This window comes from Ursus maritimus, unplaced genomic scaffold (genome assembly GCF_017311325.1).
Source record: "Ursus maritimus isolate PB19 unplaced genomic scaffold, ASM1731132v1 scaffold_11, whole genome shotgun sequence".
Taxonomy (NCBI): Eukaryota; Metazoa; Chordata; class Mammalia; order Carnivora; family Ursidae; genus Ursus; species Ursus maritimus.
The window spans coordinates 67,853,562-67,880,766 of record NW_024423453.1 but is presented as its reverse complement, the minus strand read 5'-3'; the positions used below and the strand labels follow the sequence as shown (position 1 = coordinate 67,880,766).

At 38.7% G+C, this 27,205-nt stretch overlaps 1 protein-coding gene across 1 annotated transcript in view; it reads left to right on the top strand.

Annotated features, from left to right (window-relative positions):
- DOCK5 (dedicator of cytokinesis 5) overlaps positions 1-27,205 on the top strand; it is a 210,948-nt gene that overhangs the window by 33,404 nt on the left and 150,339 nt on the right. Inside the window, exon 2 of the mRNA XM_040626490.1 lies at positions 23,463-23,546. Within this exon, the coding sequence (XP_040482424.1) occupies positions 23,463-23,546 (84 nt within the window). The remainder of the gene's footprint in view (positions 1-23,462; positions 23,547-27,205) is intronic.

The following is a 27,205-nucleotide window of genomic DNA, read 5'->3' as shown; positions in this document are numbered from 1 at the left end:
TCTTGGTTTCAGCTGGGGTCATAATCTCAGGGTCGTGGGATCAAGCCCCACATGGGGCTTGAGATTCTCTCTCCTTCTATTCTGCTCCTCCCGCTCTCTTTTGCTCTCTCTAAAATAAATAAATCAATCTTTTTTTAAAAAAAGCCATAGAAACAGAAAGTGCAGTGGTGGTTACCAGGCGCTAGCAGGTAAGGGGAAATGTGGAGTTATTCTTTAATGAGTAAAGAGTTTCAGTTTTGCAAGATGAAAAAAATTCTGGGGGTTGGTTGCATAGGAATGTAAACATATTTAACATTACTAAACCATACACTTAAAATAATTAACATGATAAATTTCACATTATGTGTATTTTACCACAGTTAAACATTTTTTAAAAGGTGAAATAAAAAAAGAAGGTAGCTGTGTCATCAACACCTACGTCAGTGCTCATATAAGCCAGATGTATGTATAGGTTAAGTTCTGCTTCCTGTAATATGATATTACATATATTACTCAATGGCTTGCTTTCTTTTTTCTTCCTTTTTAATCCATTTAACAGCATATGATGGGCAAATGAATGTCTAGGTCAGTGACTATAGATGTGATTCACATGTCTTTCAAAAATGACTAATTATTCATAGGGTATGTGTCTGATGATTTATTTAATGTTTCCTTTTTCTGTACCTTCTGGTTATTTCCAACTTGGTTACCACTACAAACAGTGCTACAATAAACACCTCTGTTTGTATTTCCTTATACACCGATGCTCTTATTTTTGCTGAATTCCAAAAATAATTGCTAGGTCAAGAATATTGTCAGATTATTCTCCAAAAAAATTATTGTAGTTCACATTTATACCAGTGCTTTATGAGATGTGAACTACTGACCACTCTGTTAGTACCAGATCTTGTGATCTGCTGGTGGATAATGGTTTGCTAATATTTTTCAGATTTCGTAGGTGTGAAGTTGAGTATGTTTTGAAAGTGTATTAGCTCTTTACCTTTATTTGTATATGAGATAAGATAGGGAGTCAAATTTTGTTTTCTTTCAGATGAACAGCCAGCACTGTTTATTAGATCATTTTTCCTCACTAAATTAGAATGATGTTATCATATGTATTTGCATAGTTTTCTAGACTATTTGATACCGTTGATTTATTTTTCTATTTTTGTATCGGTGCTTAACTGCTTTGAGTATATAGAAACTTTATAGGTAGTTTTAATGGGTCGAAAGAAAAATCCCTTTTCAAAATGTTACCAGTTCTCAGATATCTTTTCGTTCTTATAAACTTTTAAACCATTTTGTTCAGTTTTTTAAAAGTCCAATTGTGATTCTGATCTGTTTTTTACATATAATAATCTGTTGTATGTGTACCAATTTGCATACCTTCATTGTTCCTTATGATTAAGGAAACAATATATGCACATCATTTTCAACCAAACCATAAAGTGCTAGATAATGCCTTCTCTTATCTCTTGAACACATTAACAATTTATTGTGTGAACTTGCAGACATTTTCTGTGCTTTTGAAATGCACATTGAATTATTAAATTCTTTTTTTTTTAAATGATTTTATTTATTTATTTAACAGAGATAGAGATAGCCAGCGAGAGAGGGAACACAAGCAGGGGGAGTGGGAGAGGAAGAAGCAGGCTCATAGCGGAGGAGCCTGATGTGGGGCTCGATCCCATAACACCGGGATCACGCCCTGAGCCAAAGGCAGACGCCCAACCGCTATGCCACCCAGGCGCCCCTGAAATGCACATTGAATTATTTAACAAAAATGGGACATTATAGATAGATATTATAGTATATTCTCTTAAGAAAAATTATGAACATTTATTTTATTAACAACTTTAGTACAGGGCACCTGGGTGGCTCAGTTAAGCGTTTGCCTTCAGCTCAGTTCATGATCTCTGGGTCCTGGGATAGAGCCCCCATTCCGGTTCCCTGCTCAGTGGGGAGTCTGCTTCTCCCTCTACCCTTCCCCCTGCTCATGCACATGCATGCATGCTCTCTCTCTCTCTCAAATAAATAAATAAATGAATAAAATCTTAAAAAAAAAACAACTGTAGTTCAATACCCATGCATATACATACTTCACTTTTCATACAGTCTCTGTAGTATTTCACAGTATGGATGTACTCTAATTTATTTAAACAATTTTTTCTGGTAGATATATTGATTGGGGGGCCTGGCTGGCTCAGATGGTAGACTGTGCGACTCTTGATACACGGGTTGTGAGTTCAAGCCCCATGTTGGGTGTAGAGATTACTTAAAATTTAAAAAAATCGAATGATGTATTATTTCTTGCCCTTTTGCTTTTATGAATGTATTGGTTTGCTAGGATGGTCACAGCAAAGTACCAAAGACTGGGTGGCTTAAACACCAGGAATGTATTGTCTCACAGCTTTGGAGCCTAGAAGTTTGAGATCAAGGTGTCGGCAGGATTGATTCCTTTGGAGGACTATGAGGAAATGCTGTGTTCCAGGCCTTGGCTTGTAGATGGCCTGCTTCTCCCTGCGTTTCTACATCATCTCACCTCTGTGCATGTCTGTCCATATTTTCCCATCTTATAAGGATACTAGTCATAATGGATTAGGACCCACTCTAAAGACCTCATTTTAACTTAATCACTTCTGTAAAGGCTTATCTCCAAATATGGTCAAATTCTGAGGTTCTGAGAGTTAGGACTTAAACATATGAATTTGGGGAGGGGACAGAATTTAGTCATTAACAATGAACAATACCACAGTGATTATTCCTGTACATGTATCTTTGTGCATTTAAATAAACACATCATAGAATAAATTCCTATAAGTGCTATGTCAGAATTTATGTACATTTCTAATATTCATGCATAAAAAGAGTTGTGAATTTTTTTTCTTTCTGTAAGATTGGTAGTATTTCTCCTTAATGGTTATGTAGAACTCACCAGGGAAGCCATGTGGGCTTTGAGTTTGGTTTGGGAAAAAGTATTAATGATTCAATTTCTTTAATAGTACTGCTCAGATTTTCTAACTCTTCTTCGGTCCATTTTGTTAAGTTGTATTTTTCAAAAGAATTTCTACATTTCATCTAAGTTTTCAAATTTGTTGACAGTAGTTTTTAATATCTAACAACTTTTGGTTTTGTTGGTGCTTTTAATTGAATGCATATTTTTTTGTTTTATTTAATATCTGCTCTTCTATTATTCCCTTCTACGTCCTTTGGATTTAATTTGCTACTCTTTTTTTTTTTTAAAGCTTCGTGATATGGATGATTTGATCATTGATTTTTTAGTCTTTCTTTTCTAAAACCAAGTGTTGGTTAGGGTGTGGAGCAACATGGAACTCTTATTCCCTGTTGGGTTGGGTGTGTAATGACTATTAAAAGCTGTTTGGTGGTATTTACTAAAATTGAACATACATATACCATGCGATTCAGCAGTTTCATTCCTGTGTAAATACCCTATAGAACTGAGTACATATGCATACTGAAAGACGAGTGTAAGGGTGTTATTTTATAGAAGCATATAGCTGAAGGGCACCAAACTGGAAACAACCCACATGTCCATCCAGCATGGATGAATAAATTGTAGATTCACAAAATGGGACACTGTGTAGCATTGAATCTGAGCAAACTACTGGTAAGAGAACAAAAGAGAGAACATGAATGAATTGCATACGTACATTGTATGATTCAGGTTCTTTGTACTGTTTGACCATAGACAAGGGGAACCTATGGTGTCAGGAGAGTGGTTATATTTGAGAAGGAAATTGGGAAGGGTCCTGAAGGGAGCTTCTGGGGTTCTTACTCCTAATGTTCTATCTTCACCTGGGTGGTGGTTACATACACAGGTTCATTTCTTAATAATTAATCAAACTGTATACCTGTGATTATGTGTCTATTTTACTTCAGTAATAAGGTCTTTTTAAGTGTACTGCATATTTCCTAAATGGCCTCCAAAAAAATGTCTCCTTGGTATTCTTACTCACAGTGTTTGAGAGTACCTGTCTCCCACATTCTTCCAACCTTGAGAATTGCCATATTTTAAAATATTTCCTAACCTGATGGGAAAAAAATTGATTGCTACTTTTTTTCATTTTACTATTTTTGATGGAGGTATTATGCATTTATTGGACACTTCTATTTCTTTTGTAATTGGTCCATGTTCTTTGCTTATTTTTCTCTTGAGTAGAAAATCTTCATTTTGCATCATGATTGATAAAGTTTTATGGCATCCATTTTTCTGTCTTTACCATATATGTTGTAAGTTTTTAAAAGATTCCTTATAAAAGAGCATTTTAGGTTCACAGCAAAATTAAAAGGAAAGTACAAAGATTTCTCATTTATCCCTTGCCCACACATGCATATACTCCCCTATTATCAACAACCCCCAGCACGGTGGTACATTTGTTACGATTGATGAACCTACATTGACACATCGTAATTGCCTCAACTCCATAGTTTACAGTAGGGTTCACTCTTGTTGTCATACATGCTGTGGGCTTGGACAAATGTATGACATGTGTCTGTCATTATGATATCATTCATTTTTAAAATCTCCCCCAAAAAATCATCTAAAAATACTCTGTGCTACACTTATTAATCTCTCCACAACTCCTACCCCCACCTCCACCCTCTAACCCTTGGCAATGACTGCTCTTTTTACAGTCCTCATAGTTTTGCCTTTTCTAGAATGTCATATAGTTGGAATCATAGAGTATGTAGCTTTTTCATATTGGCTTTTTTCACTCAGTAATATGCATTTGAGGCCCCTCCATGGGTTTCCATGGCTTGATAGCTCATTTCTGTTTAACACTGAATAATATTCTGTTGTCTGAATGTTCTAGTTTATTTATCTATTCACCTACTGAAGGACACCTTGGTTGCTTCCAAGTTTTGGCAATTATGAATAAAGTTTCCGTAAACATCCCTGTACATGTTTTTGTGTGGACATAAGTTTTCAGTTCATTTGATTAAATACCAAAGAGTGCAATTGCTAGATCATAGGATAAGAGTATTTCAGATTTTTAAACAAATTGCTAAACTGTCTTCCAAACTGGCTGTACCATTTTGCATTCCCATAAGGAAGTTCCTAGGGCAGAAAGTTCCTGTTACTCCGCGTTCTCACCAACATTTGGTGTTGTCATTGTTTAATTCTGGTTATTCTAGTAGGTCTGTAGTGGCATCTCCTTGTTGTTTTAGTTTGCAGTTCCCTAATGACATATGATGAGTATCTTTTCATATGCTCATTTGTCCATTATATATGTGTATCTGTTTTTGGTGAGATGTCTGAAAAATCTTTGACCCCTTTTTTGATGTTGTTTATTTTTCTTATGTTGACTTTTGAGTTCTTTGTATATTTGAGATAAAAGTCTGTTATCAAATATGTCTTTGCCAGTGGTTTCTCCCAGTTTGTGGCTTACCTTCTCATTCTCTTGAGAGTGTCTTTTGCAGAGCAGAAGTTTTAATTTTAATGAAGTCCAGCTTATTGGTTATTTCTTTCACGGATTGTGCTTTTGGTGTTGTATGTAAAATGTTACGACCAAACCCATGGTCATCTAGATTTCTTCCTACATTATCCTCTGGGTATTATAGCTTTGCATTTTATACCGAGGTCTAAGATACATTTTGAGTTAATTTTGTGAAGACTATGAGGTCTGTGTCTAAATTGTTTTTTTTTTTTTACATGTGGTTGTCCAGTTTCAGTACCATTTGTTAAAAAGACTATCTTTTCTCCATTGTATTGCCTTTGTAGCTTTGTTAAAGATAAAAATGTATTTTGACAAAGATATATTTATGTATGTCTGTTTCTGGGCTTTTTCCTGTTCTGTCCATCTATTTATTATTTTGTTAATACCACACTGTCTTGATGACTGTAGCTTAATGGTAAGTCTTGCAGCTGGGTAGTATTAGTCTTCCAACTGTATTCTTTTCCTTCAGTATTGTTTTGGCTATTCTGGGTCTTTTGCCTCTCCATGTAATCTGTAGAATGTTTGTCAGTATACACAAAATAACTTGCTAGGGTTTTGATAGGGATTGCATTGACTGTAGATGAATCAAGTTGAACTGATAACTTGACAATATTGAGTTTTTATCTATGAACATGGAATATCTCTCCATTTATTTAGTTCTAATATTTCATTTGTCAGAGCTTTACAGTTTTCCTCACATAAATCTTGTACATAATTTATTAGGTTTATGCCGAATATTTCATTTTTGGGGGTGCTAGTGCAAATGGTATTGTTTTAAATTTCAGGTTCCATTTGTTGCTTCCTGGTATATAGGAAAGTGATTGAATTTTGTATATTAATCTTGTATATTTTTTTAAAGATTCTTTTAGATTTTCTATGGAGATGATCATGTCTGCAAATATCATCTACAAAGACAGTTTTATTTCTGTCTTCCCAATTTATATACCATTTTTGTCCTTATCTTATCTTACTACATTATCTAGGACTTCCAGTATGATGTTGAAAAGGAGTGGTGAGCGGGGACATCCTTGACTTGTTTTTGATCTTAATGGGGAAGCTTCTAGTTTCCTACCATTAAATATGATGCTAACTTAGGTTTTTTGTAGCTATTTCTTAACCAGTTGAGTAAATCCCCTCTAAGATTACTGAGGGGATTCTCATGAATGGTAAATTGATTCTGGTACCAATTCCAATGTGAGTGTGTATGTGTGTATATGTATGGGACCAACCAGCAGTGCTTTAGATGCCAATTGGGTGTCCTACAATTCAACTCAGTTCTGACACTATCTGCCTAGAGATAGTGTCAGATTCTGCAGGTGAAGAGTTCAGTCCTACAGAACTTCCCCCAAAACCTTTGGGTACCAGTTTCAAGCTGCTACTTGTGTTTCTTATGGTCCTGCTACAAATCAGATTCCAGTGACCCCCTCCAACTTAGAATGCCAATTGCAAGTCTGGGTTGTTAACCTGTCCTTCTGAATGACTGGATATAAATCAGAGGTTCCCATGACCTCTTCTTTGGGCTTAATTTGTTAGAATGGCTGACAGAACTCAGTGAAACATGTTACTTATTGCATTACCAATTTATTATAAAAGGATATAACTCAGGAACAGCCAGATGGAAGAGATGCATAAAGCAACGTATGTGGGGAGGGGTGTGTTCACATGTTCACCAAGCTGGAAGCTCTCGAACTCTGTACTTCAGGGATTTTATGGAAGATTTATCAGGTAGCCTTGATCTATCCATTAACTCCAGTTTTAGCCCTTCTCCCTTCTCAAAAAATGGGGGGAGGGTTGGGACTGAAAATTCCAAGCTTCTAATCATGACTTAGTCTTTCCAGTGACCAGTCCTTATCCAGGAGCCCACCCAGAGTTACCTCATTGGAGCAAAAGGCACTTCTATCACCCAGGAAATTACGACGGTTTCAGGAGCACTGTGTCAGAAATCAAGGTCAAAGAAGTAATAGAACAAAAGATGCTTCTAATACTCTTATCACCCAGGAAATTCCAAAGTTTTAGGAGCTCTGTGTCATGAACAGGATGAAGACTAAATAATGCCTGTTTCTACTATAAATCACAGTATCACAAATGGTTACTGGATTTTATCAAATGCTTTTTCTGCATTTATTGATATGATCATACCAGCATGTTGTAATTTTTTCCCTGTTTGTGATTAATTTTTCATGTCATTATGGCCTTTTGTTCTATGGGAGCTTAATTTTTTTTCTGGCCAAATCTGCAGTCTTTTTTGCTATCTGACCTGGCCATCAACTAAGAAAGGCTTTCCCTTTTCCAGAGTTATAAATATATTGCCCTGTATTTTTCTTTTAGTACTTTTATGATTTTCATTTTATTAAATCCCTAATCCACCTAAAATTTGTTTTCATATATGACATGAGGACACATCAAACTTATTTTTTCTCTACCCAGGAAGGTGATTATTTTGGCAACATTTATTAAATAAATTATTTCTACCCTATCTTACTTAAATTGCCAATTTTATCATTTACCACTTTCCTATATTTGGGTCTATTTCTGGATTTCAAAAGTTCTGCTTACTGATCTGTCTATTCTAAATAACCATCTTGGTTTCATCATTGTAACTTTTTAAAAAAATGTGTTGGGGGTAGGTATCCTTTTATTAATTTTATATTTTCAAAATATTTTTAATTTTTTCATACATTTATTCTTCCAGATGAATTTCATTATCATTTATGTATCAAAATATTTAAGACTCCTTTGGAGACTTAATTGGAATTTAATTTAGTATACCTTTTATTTAGAGCATTGAGATCTTTGTTGAGATCTAATATTACTATCTTTTCTTACAGGAACTTGATATGTTTCTATTTACTTGGGTCTTCTTTGCATACTTGAATCTTTTGAACAAAAGGTTGTTTGACTCAGGAATTCTAAACTCAGTTGAGGTTGAAGGCAGCAATAGTTCACAGATATAAGAGCCAAGAACGAGTTCTACATATATGCCCAGATTAAATGAATTACTAGGGGATTGTCTTAGTCCATTCAGGCTGCTGTAACAAAATACCACACACTGGGTAGCTTATAAACAGCAGAAATTTATTGCTCACAGTCCTGGAGGCTGGAAGTCTAAGATTAGAGTACCAGCATGGTCAGATGAGGGCCATCTTCCTGGTCACAGACTTCTCTTCTCACATCCGTGGAATTGGCTAGGGAGCTCTGTGGGATCTCATTTACAAGATACGAATCCTCTTCATGAGGCTTCACCCTCATGACCGAATCACTTCCAAAGGCTCTCCCTGCCAATACTATCACCTTTGGGGGTTAGTCTTTCAACATATGAATTTGGGGGGTGAGGGGCAGATGCAAGCATTCAAACAATAGTAGAGGTTTACTTTAGGCAACCTAAAGATCAACCTGAACAGTGCAAAAATCAGGACGTAATGCTATAAAAAGATTAGTAGTAAATCAGTAGTAAATCAGAAACCAATTAGACATAAGACTACACACAACTAATTAGTTTAAATATAGGTACAAAAGAGCATGGGATGGTAATTTTTATAAAAGCAGGTAAAAAATATAAAAATAATCAATTTAGTATAATATTATGTAATGAGCTGCCAGATTATGAGAAGAAAAACAACGAGAAGTGGTGTGGACCTGAGGATGTAAAAGTGTTTTTCTTACATCAGTTGATTAATGTCTAATTAAAGATACTGATAATTAAGATAAATTTAAGAGTTTTTTTTTAAAGTGTCAAAGCAATCATGAGTAGAATGCTTTTTGTGCTTTTTAATTAACATTTTTAAAAGCAAGGTATAATTTACATATAGTAAAATTCACCTTTTTTTTAGCCCCTAGGTCTGTGAATTTTGAGAAATTCATTCATTTGTACAACTAACACCCCAATAAAAATGTGAAATTCTTCTACCACCCACCAACTTTTTCCTATGTTCCTTTCTGGTCAGCTCCCTTCCATCCCTTTAGCCAGTACTGGCCTGTCTTACTCCTCTATAGTTTAGTCTTTTCCAGAATGCTGTGTAAATGGAATCAGACAGTGTAAATGTCCTCTGTTGAGTCTATCTTCTTTTACTTAATATAATGCATTTAGGAGTCATTCATATCAGTGGTTGTTCCTTTTAATTGCTGAGTAGAATTCCAGTTTATGGATGTGCCACATCTTGTTTACTCATTCTCTTATTGAAAATGGACATTGGGTTGTTTCCAGTTTTTGACAAATACAAATAAAGCCTCTCTATACAGAGAATTTCCTTATATTACCAAAAGGGGAAAAAGGAAACCATAATCCACAGAGCAAGAGATAAACAAAACAAACAAAAAAGAATATTTTACAGGAAATAGAAAGCATAAGATGACAAACATGAGATTCAAATGTTTGTAACAAAATTGTAACAATATTGTTAAACTTTGCATTAAATGACAGAGAATTAAAAGGGGAAGAATGGCTCTAAGCTTAGGCAACCAACTTTACTCTTTCTGAAATTTCTTCAAAGGTCCAAAGAACTATCAAGATAGAGAAAACCTGGAATCAGCCCTATTTGTTAAGGGAGCTATGCCATACATATCCCCTGTACTTGGCACATTTTCACATATCACATATTCACGTACATGTCACTCCACACTTACATCCCCAACCCATCCCCCTGCCCCAGAGGAACTTTTTTTTACAGTATCACAGCATAATGTGGGTAAGGAGAAAAAAAAAAAAAGACTGGTCTACAGTGGTGTACAGATAGGATTTGACTAAAGGAAGCTATCAGGAACACTCTTAGTTCTCTTTTAAGGATATTCAATGAGGGAAAGAAGCTGTTATAATTTAGGTAAGAAGAGACAAATCTATATAGGCCTCTTTTGTCACTGTTGAGCAATCCTCTTCAAGAAGACAGGTGTCAAGAAACCCATGGGCACATGGGGCCATGCCTGATACGAGCCTCCTCTTTGCACAGAGCCCCAGGAGGGACCTGGGCAGGCCAAATCACACAGCAAACTCTGAACTGTGGAATAGATGAAGCATTGTAATCCCTCAAGTGGTAAAACCATCAAAGGCTGGGATAATCCCAGCTAGTTTGTAGTTGAACTTTTGTAAGTTTACTTTATGGCTAGGAGGTAGTCAAATGAAAGAAATAGAGAGGGCTGTTCAAGCAAGGAGGGTTACCAAAGTAGACTCAGAAAGGGATGAGCTTTGAAAATCCTTAAAACATGCATCAGTAGAAAATAGAGAACTATGGGAAGATTTGGGAGTGTATTGTTAGAAAAGTGGTAGAGTGGCATGGTTATGTAGAATAGTGTTGTAATGCCAGTAATAGCTAGTTCTTCCCATGGTAATTATTGTAGGAATACTGCTTAATCTCCACAACAGCCGTGATGTAGTTGTTATTGTTTGTCCTGTTTCATACCGGAAAAGTGATTGAGAGCAGGGCAATCAGGAAAGACCCAAGGGTAATAACCTGAGTTCTAGATGATGAACAAAGATGAACAAAGATGAAATGGGGAGCAGGAGGTCTAGGGTGACTCTGCTGGTGTCAAGGCTGCATGACTCAAAGAATAAAGTCTCCAGTCATCTAACTGAAATAGACGGATCTTTGTTTTTTCTCTTTACCTATACTATGCTCCGATACCATAAAAAATGTCCAATGAGGCAGGGCAGTAGGGTGGGGAGTGAAGTGTGTGTGATCCTGTCATCTGTATAGCTCATCATAAAAATGTGTTGCCTTTTGATGGTACATGATTTTGTCTTCTCTTTGTGGTTCACAGCATAGAAGCAGAAGTTGGAACTATAACACTTTACATTGGAGCAAATGTAATTACTATAGGTCACTGCGTAAACTGTCTAATTCATTATATTGAAATAAAATATAACATGCTAATGTGGAAGACCAGGAAATATATTTTTCCACTAGCTTTAGAGTGATTTCTATTTTTAAATGCCAAAAAACAAAGAATCCTATATTTCTGGTTGGAAAAATGTTATTTTGCTATTAACATTTAGATTGCATTGTAAGGTACGTTAGGTTACTATATTTTATGAACAATATATTTTTTTATAAACATGGCATGCCTAAAATTTTAATGCTTTGGGGATAACTTGAAAGGCATGTTGAATTAGAAAAACTTATCTATTCTACTTCTGATTATGTTCAAATGTATGTGAAAAGAAAGTGGAACTTGGGTGAATTTTTAAAATGTAAAGATGATTTTACTGAAATACAATCCAAAATTTAGATTTTTCTTTTGTCCTAAAATTAAATCAGAGAAATAATATATTCACCTTTCTTCAGACTGCAGGAAGAAATGAGACGGAAAGATTTTCCATATCTTTGCATTGAATTGACTCCAACTAATTGTATTTTTTTAAAAGATTTATTTATTTATTTTAGAGAGTGAGACAGAGTGGGGAGGGGAATAGATGGAGAGGGAGAGAGAATCTTGAGCAGACTCTTTACCAGCGTGGAAGCAATGTGGGGCTTGATCTCAGGACCCTGAGATCATGACCTGAGCTGAAAACCAAGAGTAGGACATTTAACTGACTATGCCTCTCCAACTAATTGTATCTTGAAAAGAAAACTTCATTCATAAAATTTCTATATGTGGTGTTTGTGTATACACATATGTATATGAAAAAGGTATGTAAATCAGAAAGTTAGTTCCTCATATTTATAGATCTAATGCTTGCTTGTTATAATAAAGACCACTTATGTGGCCCTTGAAAAAAATTATTCCAGTTTGCACATCCCACACTTCCTCTAACTAGCTGTATGATCTTTTAAGCAAGCCACTTCATTCTGGTTCTTAGTTTTCTTAAAAGTGGAAAGAGCAGTTGGATCTAGAATTTACATTCAAGTCTTCTGGTTTTAAAGGTTTCTAAAACTATCTTTAAGAGAGGTTTTGTGTGACTCTGTGGGACTCCCCAATGTTGTTTTGTGGTACCAAAAAGCATTTGTGTTGACGATAATTGAAAATGAAGTGCTAGATTTGAGTCTCAGCTCCACCACTTATTAACTTAGTGGCAGTTAAGTTAGTTAACAATTCCCCAGGGTTTATTACGTACCAGGCACAGATTTAAGTGTTTTATAATCCTTTACTCCTCGCACAAGCCCTATATGCAAAATGCTCTAATTGTACCCATTTACAGGTAGAGGAATTTTGGCACCAAGAGGTTAAATTACGTCAGAGTTACTAAATACAAAGCCAGGGTTTGGGCATAGGTAGTCTGAGTCCAGAGCTGGACATATACTGCAGATCTCTTCATCTCTCAGAGATTACGTTTCTTTATCTGTAAAGTGAGGCCTGGGTTAGCTCTCCCTTCTTTGCTGGCTTGTGTTGAAGGTCCTGGAGTGTTGGCCTGAACCAGCAGCCTCAGTGCTACCTAGGGAACATGTGCAAATGCAAATTCTCAAGCCTGACCTGCTGAATCAGAAGGCCCAGCAATCTGTGTTTTAACAAGCCCTCCAGGTGACTTTGCTGCATGCTAACACCGGTGAACCACTGGAATAATATATATGTTACCCTGTAATAAGTTATGTAAAAGAGGTATTTTTTTGTCATTATGAATACCCCCCATGTATATGTATTCATGTAGATCTGTCTAGCTGATTTTCATTGTTTGAATTAAATATTGATAAATATTTATCAATATATTTATATTATATTCATATAATATAAATATATTTATATAATTTATATATATTTATATTATATAAATATATTTATATAATTTATATATATAATTTATATATATTTATAAAATATAAATATATTTACATAATTTATATATATAATTTATATATATTTATATAATTATAAATATAAATACATAAAAGCATAGTTGCAACACTTGTAAAGAGTATAAAGAGTATAATAAGCCCACCTGAAGAATATAAAGAGAAACAGTAATAAGTATAAAGAGTAATAAACCCTCACCATCCAATGAATTACAAAAAAAGGTTTTTTGGATATTAGCCACATATCCATGCTTCCTTCCTAGTAGTCTATCACTCCAGTCCTAGCTTGGATATAAAAATATTCTGAAATTAGTGTGTTTTATTTCCATTTTTTCCCTATGGTTTTTACCATTTATACATGTGTACTTTAAAAACCTAATTCATTTAGTTTTGCAAGATTTTGAGTTTTCTCTAAAAGCATCATCTTGTGTGTGTATATCTCCAATGATTTTTTCTTATATGCTCAGCATTTTGTTAGTGGTATGTGTGCAAAGTTGCTGTACTCTGTGTTTGAATATATCATAATTTATTTCTCCATTTTCCTTTCAGTAGACATGGAATGGTTCCAGTTTTTACTGCTCAAACGCTGCTACTGTGAACATTCTTGTACCTGTTTCTCAGTACACTTATGCAAGAGTTTCTCTGGGACACTGGTTTTCAAGCTGTTTCACTGAGAATCCATGGGAAGAAATACACATTAATTATAACCCGGTTTTAGCTTCCTGGTTGTAGGATAGAAAAATACAATAGATTTCTGTATATTGACAAAAATTGGGTCCTGAAACCACCTAAACTCATTTGTTGGTTCTGGTCACTCTTTTGTAAATGCCTCAAGATTTTCTATGTAGATGATCGTGTTATTTTCTAATAACATGTTATTTTCTGTGTCATCCTTTCCAGTTAGTAAATGTTTTATTTCTTTTCTTGCCTTATTACACTAGCTAGAACCACTGTTAAAATGTGGAATAGAGGTGGAGAGCTGATATCCTCACCTTGTCCCCAGTATTAGGGAAGCACACTTAATATTTGACAGTTTGATATGATGTTAGCTGTAGGTGTGTTCATGTATGCTTCTTATCAGGCTGAAGATATTTTTAATTTGCTGACAGTTTTTTTTAATTCATGGATATCAGATTTTATCAATGCTGTTTCTGTATCTACAGAGATGATCATACATTTTTTTTTTCATCTTAATGTGGTAGATTACGTTGACTTTTGAATGGCCCCCAGACTGGTAAGAATTATGTTGTTCAGTTTCAAATGTTTTGAGATTTTTAAATGTCTGTTACTGATTTTTAGTTTAATTCCATTGTATGATTTGAATCCTTTAGTTACCTGGGACATGTTCTGTTGCCTGATCTTTGTCATTTCTAGGTCTTTCCCTATTGATTCATTTTTCTCCTGACTTTAGGTGATATTTTCACCCTTCTTTGCATGCCTGGTAATCTTGAACTGGATGTGAGACATTGTACATTTTATTCTGTTGGGAGTTTGAATCTTGTTCTGGGATGCAGTTAGGTTATGAGAAAACTTTTATTCTTTCCAGGTTTGCATTTGATCTTGGGTAGGCAGAACCAGCGCAGCCTTTACCTGAGGGCCAGGTGGGTTGCACTACCAAGGCTCTGCTCTTCCAGTGCTCAGAGCGGTAGCCACATAGCACAAGGTTTCTCTAGGCTGGTTGTAGAAAACACGAACTGTCCCCAGCCCTGTGTGAGGAGTGGGAACTGCTCTTTCTGTTCTTTTCTAGTGGTTCTTTTCCTTGGCCTTGGGTATTTTCTTTGCATGCATGGGCTGACCAGTACTCAGCTGTAGACTTGGGGGGAAACTCCTCTCTGATTCTCTGTCCTGCGTATCTTAGCCACCTGGACCTCCCTGAATTCTCAACTCTGTTTCCTCATCCTAGGGTGACCACCAGGCCCTGCTTGTGTTTCTCCTCCCTCTACTTTTGCCTGGAGACCTTCAGACAGTAACCAGAGGCAGTAGACTTAACCTCATCTGTTTCTGTCCTCTCAGGCATCCCTCTCCTGCACTACATGTTTGTGCCTGAAAACCATTAGTCATATTTTGCCTATTTTTTAGATCTCTAAGACGAGAGAGTTCATTTGCTCCCTGATGTGTTCTCTGGTTCACTATAGCCACAGTGGAAGTGAAAAACATACATAAAATATATATTTTATTTTTTTTAAAAAAGAAAAATGTTCCAAATTCATAATGATATTTCTAATTCACATAGATTAACCGAGATTTATTTATCATTTTTTTGATTTGTACTTGTCTTCTATGCTGAAATATCTTGATTCCAAAGGCATTACTAAAAATTACTCATTTTTATATTTCTTTTCATTTTATTATCTTTTATTCTTTTATTTATTTATTTTAGAGAGAGAGTGTGTCTGCACAATCAGGGGAGGGGCAGAGAGAGAGGAAGAGAATTTTAAGTAGATTCCACGCTGAGCGTGGAGCCCAACACAGCGCTCGATCTCACGACCCTGAGATTAGGACCCGAGCTGAAATCAAGAGTCGGAGGCTTACCTGATTGAACCACCCAGGCGCCCCTCATTTTATTCTTATAACAACCCTAAGAGGCAGGTAAAATACCAGTTCACAAATACCATTTCATTGATGAGGACATTGAAGCCTGAAGATTAAATGACTTGTGTGAGAGTCCAGCATGGTAGTTTTCTGGCCAAGCTGTGGGAAGGATCTTCAGTGGCCTGGTTGTAAGTAGGTTTCACCTTCAGGTCACTTTTCAGCTACACACACATGCACGCGTGTGCACGCGTGTGCTCAAGTGGGCACATACGTGCATGGCTTCCATTTTCTCATTTATGAAACAAGGAGATCTGACCAGATGGTTTCCCAGATTTCTTTAGCTTCTGGCCTTCTCCCTGGCTGTTTGCTTTTCTCATTCCCCCTTCCCTCCGGGCCACGTATACACACACTCTGTCTTCTCACTGTGCTGGCAGCAAGACGTGACTGTGGTGAATATAAGATGGAAAGGGCCGGGGTTCAGTCCTAAGACCCTCCTGGATGTGGTCCGTGGTGGGGAGGCAACCAGTTAGGCTTGCCCCAGGACACGCCCTGCTGAGATGTAAGCCCAGGTCCCAACCTGCTACTCTTGTTTTCTCATTTTCAGCTTGATGTTTTCAAAGTAATAGGTTTTACAGCCTGTTGGGGATCATTCCTTTTTTTTCCGTGAACTGTGTTTTGTCTCAAATTCATGTATGGATGGAGAAAATAGTCACTGACATTTTTGCCTATCATTTCAGGGTACTTGTTCTAGATTCCACAGTGATCTGTGGCTTTTATCTTCAGATTCTTGATTCCTCAGTTGTGATTTCCGTCCATAAGTTAGCTGCAGTAAACTGGACACAATCTTAGAGCTGATCATTTTTTATCTCAGTTCTATTTAGTTTGTATTTAGTAAGAATGCATACCAAGAAGAACCTGATTCCTACCTTACTTTGTTAGGGTAAGGTGTTTGGAGCTTAGTAGTAAGTCAGGTTTTTTTTTTTTTGTTTGTTTTGTTTTTTTTTACTTCATCAATAAAACCCTCCTTAATTGCCCTCAGATTTTTTTTCTCTTATATTTTTTCTTAACAAGAAAGAGATCAGTGGAAAAGAATAGAAGCTGTAGGCATGAGTAATATTAGAATGTGTTTTAATGTACCCAGATTGAGAGTACTGTAGTGATTACATGATTGAGGCATCTTTGGTATTCTGAATAAAACCCTGGTTCCTCAGCTAAATCACTGTTGAAATGCTAGAAGGGACGGCAAGAAAATGGTTAAAATATTAAAATATTCCCTTACTCCCATGCTGCTTCTTAGGGGAACTCCGTTCTCAGCTGCCTGCAGTAAAGCGGTTTTGCCGTCCTTAGGGACACCTGCACTACATTGCCCAGCAGCCTTTACCCTGGAAGGACTGCTGGGCTAGCTGGTTCTGCTTCTCCACATGCCTTCCTGATTCCCAGTCTTCATTGAATGACTTCCCCTGGATTATTGGTGAGGGTGAAAATGTCCATCTTTGAGGACATGGGTGCCACCATGCTCAAAGTGGGGAGCTGGACCCAGCAAGAAAGGGAAAGGGGAGAAAGGGAAGGTGACTGCCATTTTTTCCAGTGTCCACCAGGTACTGGTCATGGTCCTAGGGATTCTGCATACATTCTCCTCTTTGTGCTTCACCAAACCTAATGAGGAATGTACGGTTGCCTCCACTTTTTTGATGGGGAAGCTGTGGGAGAAAGCTCCACACGTTTGTAGAATATAGACTTTTCTCCCATAATTGCAAATTGCTTTTTTTCAGCTTTTCTCTTTTAAACATTCTATGTAAATTTAATTTCATATGAGTTTAAATGAGATGGTGTATAGTAATCACTTGGTAACAGTGAGACAGTCAGTAAACTATAGTTGAAATATCTGTGAAATATCTCTCCGGTTAAGGGTATTTATCAGTTCTGTCTATAAATAGCTATAATCCTTAAAATAGAGATTTCTTAAAGAATTACCAATGAGTTGGTCAATAAATCCTCTGTTTTCCTCAGTAGTCTAGAAAATGAAGTTAAGAATCCCAAAAGAGCCTGATCCTGTGGAGTACTATGGGTGAGAAATACAAGCTGCTGTCCTGGGTTGGTGGCCCCTGGCCGGGATGTTCTGAGTAGAGAGGCGCCGTCATGGTCTTGTCCTAAAAAGATTAGTTTGCAACCTAAATAGAATGATCAGTATAAAACCATAGATTTTTACTTCTTGGGGTCAGACCTACTGTTGAATCTGATTCTCTGATCCTTATAGTAGACTGTAATTAAAGAGCTAAAGAAGAAAGTCCACTTGGCCTTTGAGGACATCATTGCATTAAATCCGGGGCAAAGATCGAAGGTGCGATGTGCCTTTTTTGTGTTTGGCTGAAAGTAGGTAGATCAAGATAATAATGAAAAAGATGAAGTTTGGTCATCTTTTTAATATTCTGAGTAGTAAATAGTTCAAACTGGGACCTTGGTCTGTGTTTGCTGGATCTTTCTTTTGTAGAGTCTACCAAATGACTAATAGGAAATGTCATGTTTTAGTTATTCTTCAGGGGGTTGTAATTTGAGGATTCATGAAAGAACCTGATTTATTAGAAAGATTAAATACTAGTAATGCATAGACTTTTCACTGTTGAAACTGAGCCTCATTTTGAGGCCTATTCGTGTATTCTGTTGTTTTCTTATTGCATAATCTTAAGACCCAGCTTTCTTTTCACCTCTCTCATATAAGCCTGGTTTAAAAGAAAAGGCCAAATCAAAGATTTGGTAAAATGTAAACTATTTTACATTTGTAGACATACTGTCTTGTCTACTTGGCTCTGCAAAATTACACTTCATGATATAAACAGTAAGCTGCTTAGGGAAAAATTCCAGCAATTCGTCTTTCCCAACCTTGCACATAGCAGCCAGCGAGGCAATTTATATTCAGCAACTCCCTGTTCTTGTTTAATTTCCTCAGACAAAACAAGAGATTGTGGTGGGCCTGCTAGGTCAAAACAGCACAACTTGTTTCTCCTGCTTTTTATCATCACTTCATGAATCAGAGGATGTTGGAGCCACAGGGACCCTTCGAGTCATCTGATATGATGCCTAGTTTACAGATGGGGAACTGAGGCTCAGACTGAGAACTCATTCAAGGTCATGCGTGTGTAAGTGGTATAGTTGAGTCTTCAATACTGTTTTGTTTAACCCTCAGAGTTTCCCTTATTTTCCCTGTATCTGTCTTTCTCTGTAATAATTAGTCACATTCCAGGAAGAAAGCACCATCCACTGAGAGCTAGCTGTATGCCGGTCCTTCAAATAGCACCAGACTAGCAGACAACGTGATTACCAGTCACTGACCCATATAATAAAGCTTGTGTTTGGAAGCTGGATTTCCGTTTTATGAGCGAAATCTAAGGCAGACATCATACTGAGAATCTATGAGGCTCCTCTCTTTGTTTCCAGGCTGTTCCTTCACCGTTCCGGAGCAGCCTTGTAAAATGTGATGAAGCCATCATCATCACCAGCGTTAGGAACAGCTTTGCTACTTATAAAGCTGGATTACTTGGGCCAAGGTGTTTACCCCTTCTGAATCTGTTTCCTAATTAAATAATGTGGTGCGTGGCATGCACTTCTTATAGTTACTGTATTACTTATGGAAGTGAAACCATAAAATACAATGGAAATGAGGGGTAATAGAGGGTGGGAGAGTGAGGGTAAGGTTCAAAAGTGCATCGTTGGAATGAAGAGATGACAGCTCTGAGTGATTGGGAATCTTGTTGGTACTTCTGCCCGAAGACGTGAAACTGATGAATGTCCTCTACCAGGTGACTTTACTCCAGTGAAAGGCATTTTTGAAGGGTTGTGCTTCCCATGGGACTCTCCTTGAAAGCTTGATTGGGAAAGGTAGATTCTCTCTTGTATAATAAGCAAAAAGTGGCAGGAGAGGTGATTTTGATATCTCTTTCATTAGTGGTGGGGAACCACAGCTGCTGCTTCTCAGGAAAACAGAAGTAAGTATCTTAAGTTTTGGGGAAGAAGTGGTGAATAACTGAATTGATTGGTAGATTCTATAAAAGTCACCGTTGTGCCTTGAGCGTGTTCTTTGGGTCTAATCCAGTGCCTTGAAATGTGAAAGGCAGAAAAATAATGTGCAACCAGAAAAAATAATGTTCCCCATCTGTAAAATAATGTAACAACATTGTGAGGAGTTTACCTTCCGATTGGGGGCGGATGACAATCAAGATTATCTGAGATTAAAACCCAAACTGTGTTGGAAGGAAATGATGTCAGATGTCAGAAGAAACAGATTCATGCAGGGTGATAGGGAGTCTGTAGTTATTTGTTGAGTGGAATTGTGAATGTGAGCTTTGGATTGTTACATAGCAAAAGATAAGCTGTTGTTACAAGTGGGGATAAACTGTGGGTTGAGCACAGAATTTAGGGGCACTGTGAGAGTCTTGACTGGAGCAGAGGGTAGAATTTGGCAGATATTGGAGGCTAAGGTGGGTAATTAAGGCTAGGATAATTTTGGAGGATTTAGGAATCAAGGTGTTAAGGTAACATTGGTTTACAGTGTGTGTATGTGTGTGTGTGTGTGTGTGTGTGTGTGTGTGTTTACAACAGTCCTTGGTAGGTGTTTGTGCTAGGTGTTGCCTTTGAGAGTTTCTGCCTACTTTCCTGATGACAAGAACGAGGAAGAGCTGGAGCTTGGTCATTACACAACACATTGTGACACAGCAACCTCATTACTTCCTGTTTCCATCTGTGAGCAGGGCCGCTGGAAGGAACAGGCTCAGTGGGACTCAGTGAATGGGGACTAGGGGGAGTCAAGGATATGAGATGTACGTTCTGTACGGAAAACCAGACATACACTTAGTGGACAAAGCATTGAGTCACCTGACTCTCGGATGAAGGAGGAGAACTTCAGTGGAATAGCAGCCATGGCCCAGTAGCCCCTAAAGAGGTATAGGAGTCAATGGGGAACTAACTGCTACATCTCAATTCGGTGTAGTTTCTCCAAACCCACTTCATGAGCCCAACCTTGTTCTGAATTCATAGTCTAGTCCAAAAGCTCAATAGTACATTAATCTCAACATAATTTGTCTGAGACTACAGAAGAACACTCTTTGGGTGAGTCCCTTCAAAAAGGCCACTTGAAAAAGATGTGGCCGGAGGTATGCGCCTTCCATTCATGGATAGACCATGAGGTGAGGGAAAGCCTCAGTCAAGCTGCAGACATAGGGTGCATTGCAGGTTCGAGAAAGAGCAGTGAGTACCCACAGTTTGCAGTGCGGGGACAACTTTCTTTGCTTTTTAAAGACCTTTGTGGGATCTGGCAGATGGATTGAATGACCATCCTCGTGTGCTCATTAGAGCTGCAGGGATGGGGAACATCTTGGTTCCTTGAATCATCAGGTAAATGGCTAGAACTGAATCTCTGAGGTGGTTCTTTCTTCCTGGAAGGATGCAGATCCCTTACCAAGAGAGTGAGGGTAACAACTAGACCTACTTTAAAAAAAAAAAACAACAACAGTTTTATTGAACTCTAATTTATGTACTATAAAATCCCCCCTTTTTCAAGTATATAGTTCAATGAATGTTAGTAAATTCACAGAGTTGTGTAACCATCCCCTCAATCCAGTTTGAGGGTGTTTCCACCTCCCTGAAAACCTCCCTCATGCCTGTTGTGTTCATTCGCTCTTCCCTCTTCTCCCCTGCCCAGGCAACCGGTAATCGGCGGTACTATCTCTAGTAGATTTCCTATTCTGGACATTGCAAATAAATGGAAGCCTAAAATCGGCATTTCACATATGGCTGCCATTCAGCATAATGTCTTTGAAGTTCTGCTGTGTTGTAGCATGTGTCTGTATTTACTCCTTTTTGTTGCTGAGTAGTGTTCCATCTTATGGAAATATCCTAGTTAACATATCTATTCATCAGTTCATCAATTCATCAATTGATGAATTGTTTCCACTTTTTGGCTATTGCACATAATGTTGCTATATTGGTTTCCTATGACTGTTTTCACAAATTACTACAAACTGTGGCATAAAACAACAGGAATGTATGCTTTTATGTTTCTGAAGACCAGAGTCTAAGGTGAAGATTTTGCTCCTTCTAGAGGCTCTGGGGAGATTCCATTCCTTGCTGCCTCCTCCGGTGGTAATGCCAATCCCTGATGCAACCTTTTCCTCCATGTCCAAGTTGCCTTCCCTTCTGTGCATTTCCCCAAACTCCCTCTGGCCCTCTCTCGTCAGGACACACGTGATTGCCTTTAGGGCCCACCCTGATAATCCAGAAAAATCTCTTCCTCTTAATCTCCTTAATTTAGTCAAATGTTTGGCCACACACGGGAGCATTCACAGGTTCCAGAAATTTGATGTGGCTGTCTTTTGGGGGGCTATGTTTCTGCCTACCACAGCAGTTGTGAGTATTCACATAAAGTCACTGCACAGACGTGTTTTCATTTCTCTTCATAGGTAAATGGGAATGTCATTGCTGGGCCATGGTGGAAATTTATGGTTAGCTTTCTAAGAAACTGTCCACCTGTTTTCTGAAGAGGCTGGGCCATTTTACATTCCTGCTCACGATGTCTGAGGGCTCTAGTCTCTCCACATTCTTACCGGTTGTCTGCCTTTTTGAAACTAGAGCCATTCTAGTGGGTGTGAAGTGGTATCTCATTGTGGTTTTAGTTTGCATTTCCCTGATGACTAATGATGGTGTGTATCTTTTCATGTGTCTTAGCCAGCATATGATTCTTGGTAAAATGTCTCTTCAGAGCTCTTATCCATCTTAAAATTGGGTCGTCATCTTTTTGAATTATAAGACTTAGCCTATTTTTCACAATCTGGCCCAGTCACTGCCGGTCCTAAGGATGTGGTGACTGAGGTGACCTTGATGTGGAGGTGCTGGGGCCATCCAGGTCCCCAGGATGCCTGGAACAGGGGCAAGGCAGCCATGTCTGCAGCACACCCTGTGTCAGTCCGTTCCTCGTGGGTAGATGGGACTCACAGTGGCCTTTTGACTCCCAATTACTGTGTCAGGGAAGTGAGGAGATGGCTTGTTCTATGTCTTAGAGGTTATAAGCTCAGCGGTGTTATAGGCTGGCTGTTGTCTGATGAATAAGGGAACTGACTTAAAGAACCCCACAGCATATTCTCATTGTAGCCTGGTTTCTTTCTTTTTCTTCTTTCTTTCTTTTTTTTTTTTTTAAAGATTTATTTATTTATTTTAGAGAGAGTGTGAGTGAGAGCATGAGCAGGGGGAGGGGCAGAGTGAGAGAGAGAATCCTGGAGCAGACTCCCCACTGAGTGCAGAGCCTGATGCCAGGCTCAATCCCAGGACCCCGAGATCATGACCTGAGCCAAAGGCAGACGCTTAACCGACTGAACCACCCAGGCGCCCCTAGCCTGTTTTTTTTTCTTTCAGAACTCTTGCCACAATTTAAATTAAGTAGTTGTTTCTGTAATATTATACATTTAATATCTTCCTCCCTCTCCTAGATGATTAAATACCCCTGGGACAGGACCACATCTGTGTGTTTTGTCACTGTCACTGGTCTCCAACACAATATGCAAGGGGCAACCAACCAATTTTTGTTGGATGGAAGAATGACTGGAACATACCAGTCATGGGGGTTGTGGAGGATGTCCTCTGCCTTGTGGTGGGTGATTCACACAAAAGCATGGAATAGAGGGTTATTTGTTAAATAAGTAATTCATTAGCCACTGCGTGTGCTGCTTACTGACTTGTATTTTAACCACCACTGATGCCATTTCCCCCCTGTGTTTCTCCTTTCCAGCGATCTATAACTACAATGCCTCTCAAGATGTGGAGCTCTCCTTGCAGATTGGAGACACGGTTCACATCCTGGAGATGTACGAGGGTAAGTCTGGATGGCCTTCAGCCAGACGGGGAAAGGGGTAAACGGTGGGAGTTACTTATTAATAAGGCACTTAGAGCAAACATCAACATGCTTTACTTCCTGAAGCGGTGCTAGTAAAAATCCAGGAAGTACTTTAGGTTATACAGTTTCGTACCGAGGGTGATTTCAAAACAGCCCGTTGAGTACATGAGTGCAAACATGCCCAGACACCAGATTCTCAAAGTATGTGAATCGTTGAAGCCCAGGCACTGGATGCAGAAGGATCTGCCACAGTGCTGGCCCAGGAGGAGCCATGTGGGCCCCCAGATTGGCTGTCGTGCCAAGGAGGCACTGCTGATTAAGTGGCTCTTTCTACTCAGCACTAAATGTTGCCAGATTGGGGGAAAAATGAGGGAGAGACCTACTGGTGTTGCTGAGATTCTTTCACAGAATTAGGTCAGGGCTACAGCAGATCCAGAAAGCCCACTAGTATATTTCTTGCAACTAGCTCGTGGGCCAGGGAGGTGGTTCCAGTTAACCTGTTAGTGGGCTGTAGGGTAGGACTCAGGACTCCTGATTGTCTGAGAGGCATACGTCATGTCTGCTCCCACCACCTCCCACCCCATCCCAAGTTTTTAGCTCCAACTCAAACTCTCAGATTCCTAGCAGGACTCCTCTACATGCCCACATTTCTGACTCAGATCCCCAGACTACAGCAAACATGTATCCAGGCCACGGAAGTCGAGGACCAAAGCAAAGACCAATTTTTAGGGCCCATTTATTCTTTCTGAAGATTGAGACAGAAATGCAGTGGGAAGCTAGGCAGACTTTTCTCAGAGAGTGAGGCTTGTTAGAATCAGGATCTCTAGATTTTTAGGATCTGCACTCCCCCTGACCCATGTAAATGCTCGTGACGTAGAATGGCAGAGGTGGTCATCAAGAACCTCTCGTGGATTCCTAGGATGGGGAATGTGAAGCTGGTCGGAAAGGAAGCAGGGTTTGGCTATAGAAAAGCTAAGTCATTCTATTCTGCCCAGTTGCACAGAACACTCTGTTATTTCTGCTGCCTCCCTTTATTTTTTAGGCAGAGGGCAGGTGTTTGCTTCTCCCTTCCACACAAATTAAAGTACAATCATGCAGCTCCTAGGGGAAAGGAGAAGAGAAAGAGGTTTGTGTGGGCTCTTCCCACTCCACTCTCTCTTTTCTGTTTTCATCCTCATCGTCTCAGGTCCAACCCAACAACAATTCCATGTAGTCCCTAAGTCTCTGAGACACAAGGGACAATGTACTATCATCTTATCTCAGGACTCCTTTGCTTATTGAAATCATGGTTCCCTCAAACCTTACTAAGTCATACCTCTTTGTCAAGGGCCAGATTAATCTGTTCTATCTAGTGGGCACACGTTTTTGCCCTGTACAGGTGAAAGGTGTATGTTCGGTTTCTGTAACTCTTCCATATGGGCTCAAAAAGAATGTATATTAGGATCATGGGGTGAGAGTTCTATAGATGACAATTAGATTCTGATTTCCCTGTCATTTTTTATTTCAAATTTGCTATATGTTAATGTTTTTCTTCATATTCCGTCACTGAGAGAACCGTGTTAAATCTTCCACCATGCTTGCAGTTTATGTCCGTGATCTACAGTGATGTCAATTTTTTGCTTTATGTATTCTCAGACCTTTTTTTAGGTACATACAACTTTAACTTTAGAATTGTTATATTAAGCAATTTGAGCTTTTAATTCCTGTTTATTAAATCTTTTACCAATGTTTTTGTCTGTACTAATGCTTTTTTGCCTTAGTCTGGTTTGTCTGAAATTACGTCCAACTCATTGGCAGTCCAGGACTCCAGTTTTTGTTCTCCTGGACCCATGAGGCCATCAGAAATGCTGCTCAGGCATTCAGGACACTTTTCTTAATTGGACAAGTGCCCCAAGAAGAGAGCAGCCTCAGACGCTGGTCTCATCTTTCTGAGTTTTGGTCTTTTTCAGATCTTGACCTCATAATTCCCACTTTATCATGTTAGTTTTCAGTTTGTGTGCATATGTGTGTGTTGTCAAGCTTTTCTAAGTGTATTAGTGGAGTGTAGGAGGGAAGAGTGGAGAATTGATTGGAAATAAAGTAGGTGATGTCTTTTGAATACATTTTCAAGATTCTTTTTTCATCTCTATGTGACCCCAACATATTTTTCGAAGTAGCTAATTGAAGCACTTTGTCCTCCTAGGATTCATATTAACAAGCATTTATTATTTGCATCCTCTCTGTACTTTACTGAGTAGTCTCCCAGTTGACCAGTGAACATTCCTAAAGGTAGCACTCCTCTGGAGCAAGCCGAGGGGTCACTGAGCTTGGTTGAATATAAATGTAATCAGAGACGCACAAACACATCCATTCCAAGTACCTTCCGGAGCTTGAGTCCAAAAGCCACGGTGCTTCTAGCGTTTTGCAGCTCATAAAGTGGTGTGCTTGCCGGTGCTGGCCCTGCTGATAGACAATCACACAAAAACCTGCCACTTTATCAATGTCGCATCTTGAATATGATGATCCTGGTGCTCCAGTCCTGACAGCAGGAAGCTGGTGTGCCTGGGAATTGTTACCATAAAATCCTTGGTGTGCCATAGGACTCTTTCATGTCGAAAAAGGATGTCCTTGCCCATTCGGCAAAACTGCCACGTGTCAAGGTATGAATGGGCAAACTTAGAACATGAGCTGACGGAGTTCATTTACCACCACCAAGTGGCCTGTCAGTTTTACAAAGACTCTTATATTGGATTAAGCTTTTATATAGTGCTTATTTTATGGGATTAATTTTTTTTAATAGTGCCTGTCTTGCCAGATGCAGTGATAGGTTCTTATATCTCCTAAGTACTTTGAGTTCTTGGCTGGGTTCTCAGAGTCCTTTATTATTTTAGGCAATGCAGGACTAAGTGAGGGCAGCAATACTTTGCAAACATTAAACACGGTGGAAATGCTGAGTAATAACTTGAGTTCTCTCCCTCCTTCCCCATCTCCTCTTTCCTTTAAAAAAATACAAATAAACAGAATGGAAACACCCAAAGTACTGCCAGATGGAATTTAAGGCTAATGCTGGCACTATTTCATGGCCTTAGGGGTTTTGTGTCTTCCAGCTTCCTGTCCGATTTGGCTCCCGGGGCTCCCCACTGCGCGCTCTGCCCGGCCACCTTTGCGATATTCACATACCAGACCGTGTGTGCTTTTTCCGGTGTGGACAGCAGTCTACCTTTCTGGAGCCCAGATACGGAAAATTCTTGTCTGCCCACAACCCACCACAGAATACCACTTAGGACTCTTCCTTTTGCTGTTTCCTGCCCTGTGGTCGAATGAATAATTATGAAAGTGGTAGCTCCTTGAAGGCAAAGCCCGCTCCCCTTTCATTTCAGGGCCGGTGCTTAGCATAGCACCTGGCATAGAGTAGGTGTTCTGCAGAAGTCTGCTAAATGAGTGAAGATAAAACACGAGACCAAGGCAAGCCCTCTGGAGCAAGGCAAGCTAGTGTGGAGAGTAAGAGGGGTAGGGGGTCACCTTCATAAAACCCCAGATATAATAGGCAGAGCTGTTCTTCTCCTTCCATGAGGGAAATACGGGAGGTGCCAACATTTCCCCGCCCTTGCAGACTGCAGAAGGATTTGGTTATTACACGAGTTTTCTGCTTTTGTTTT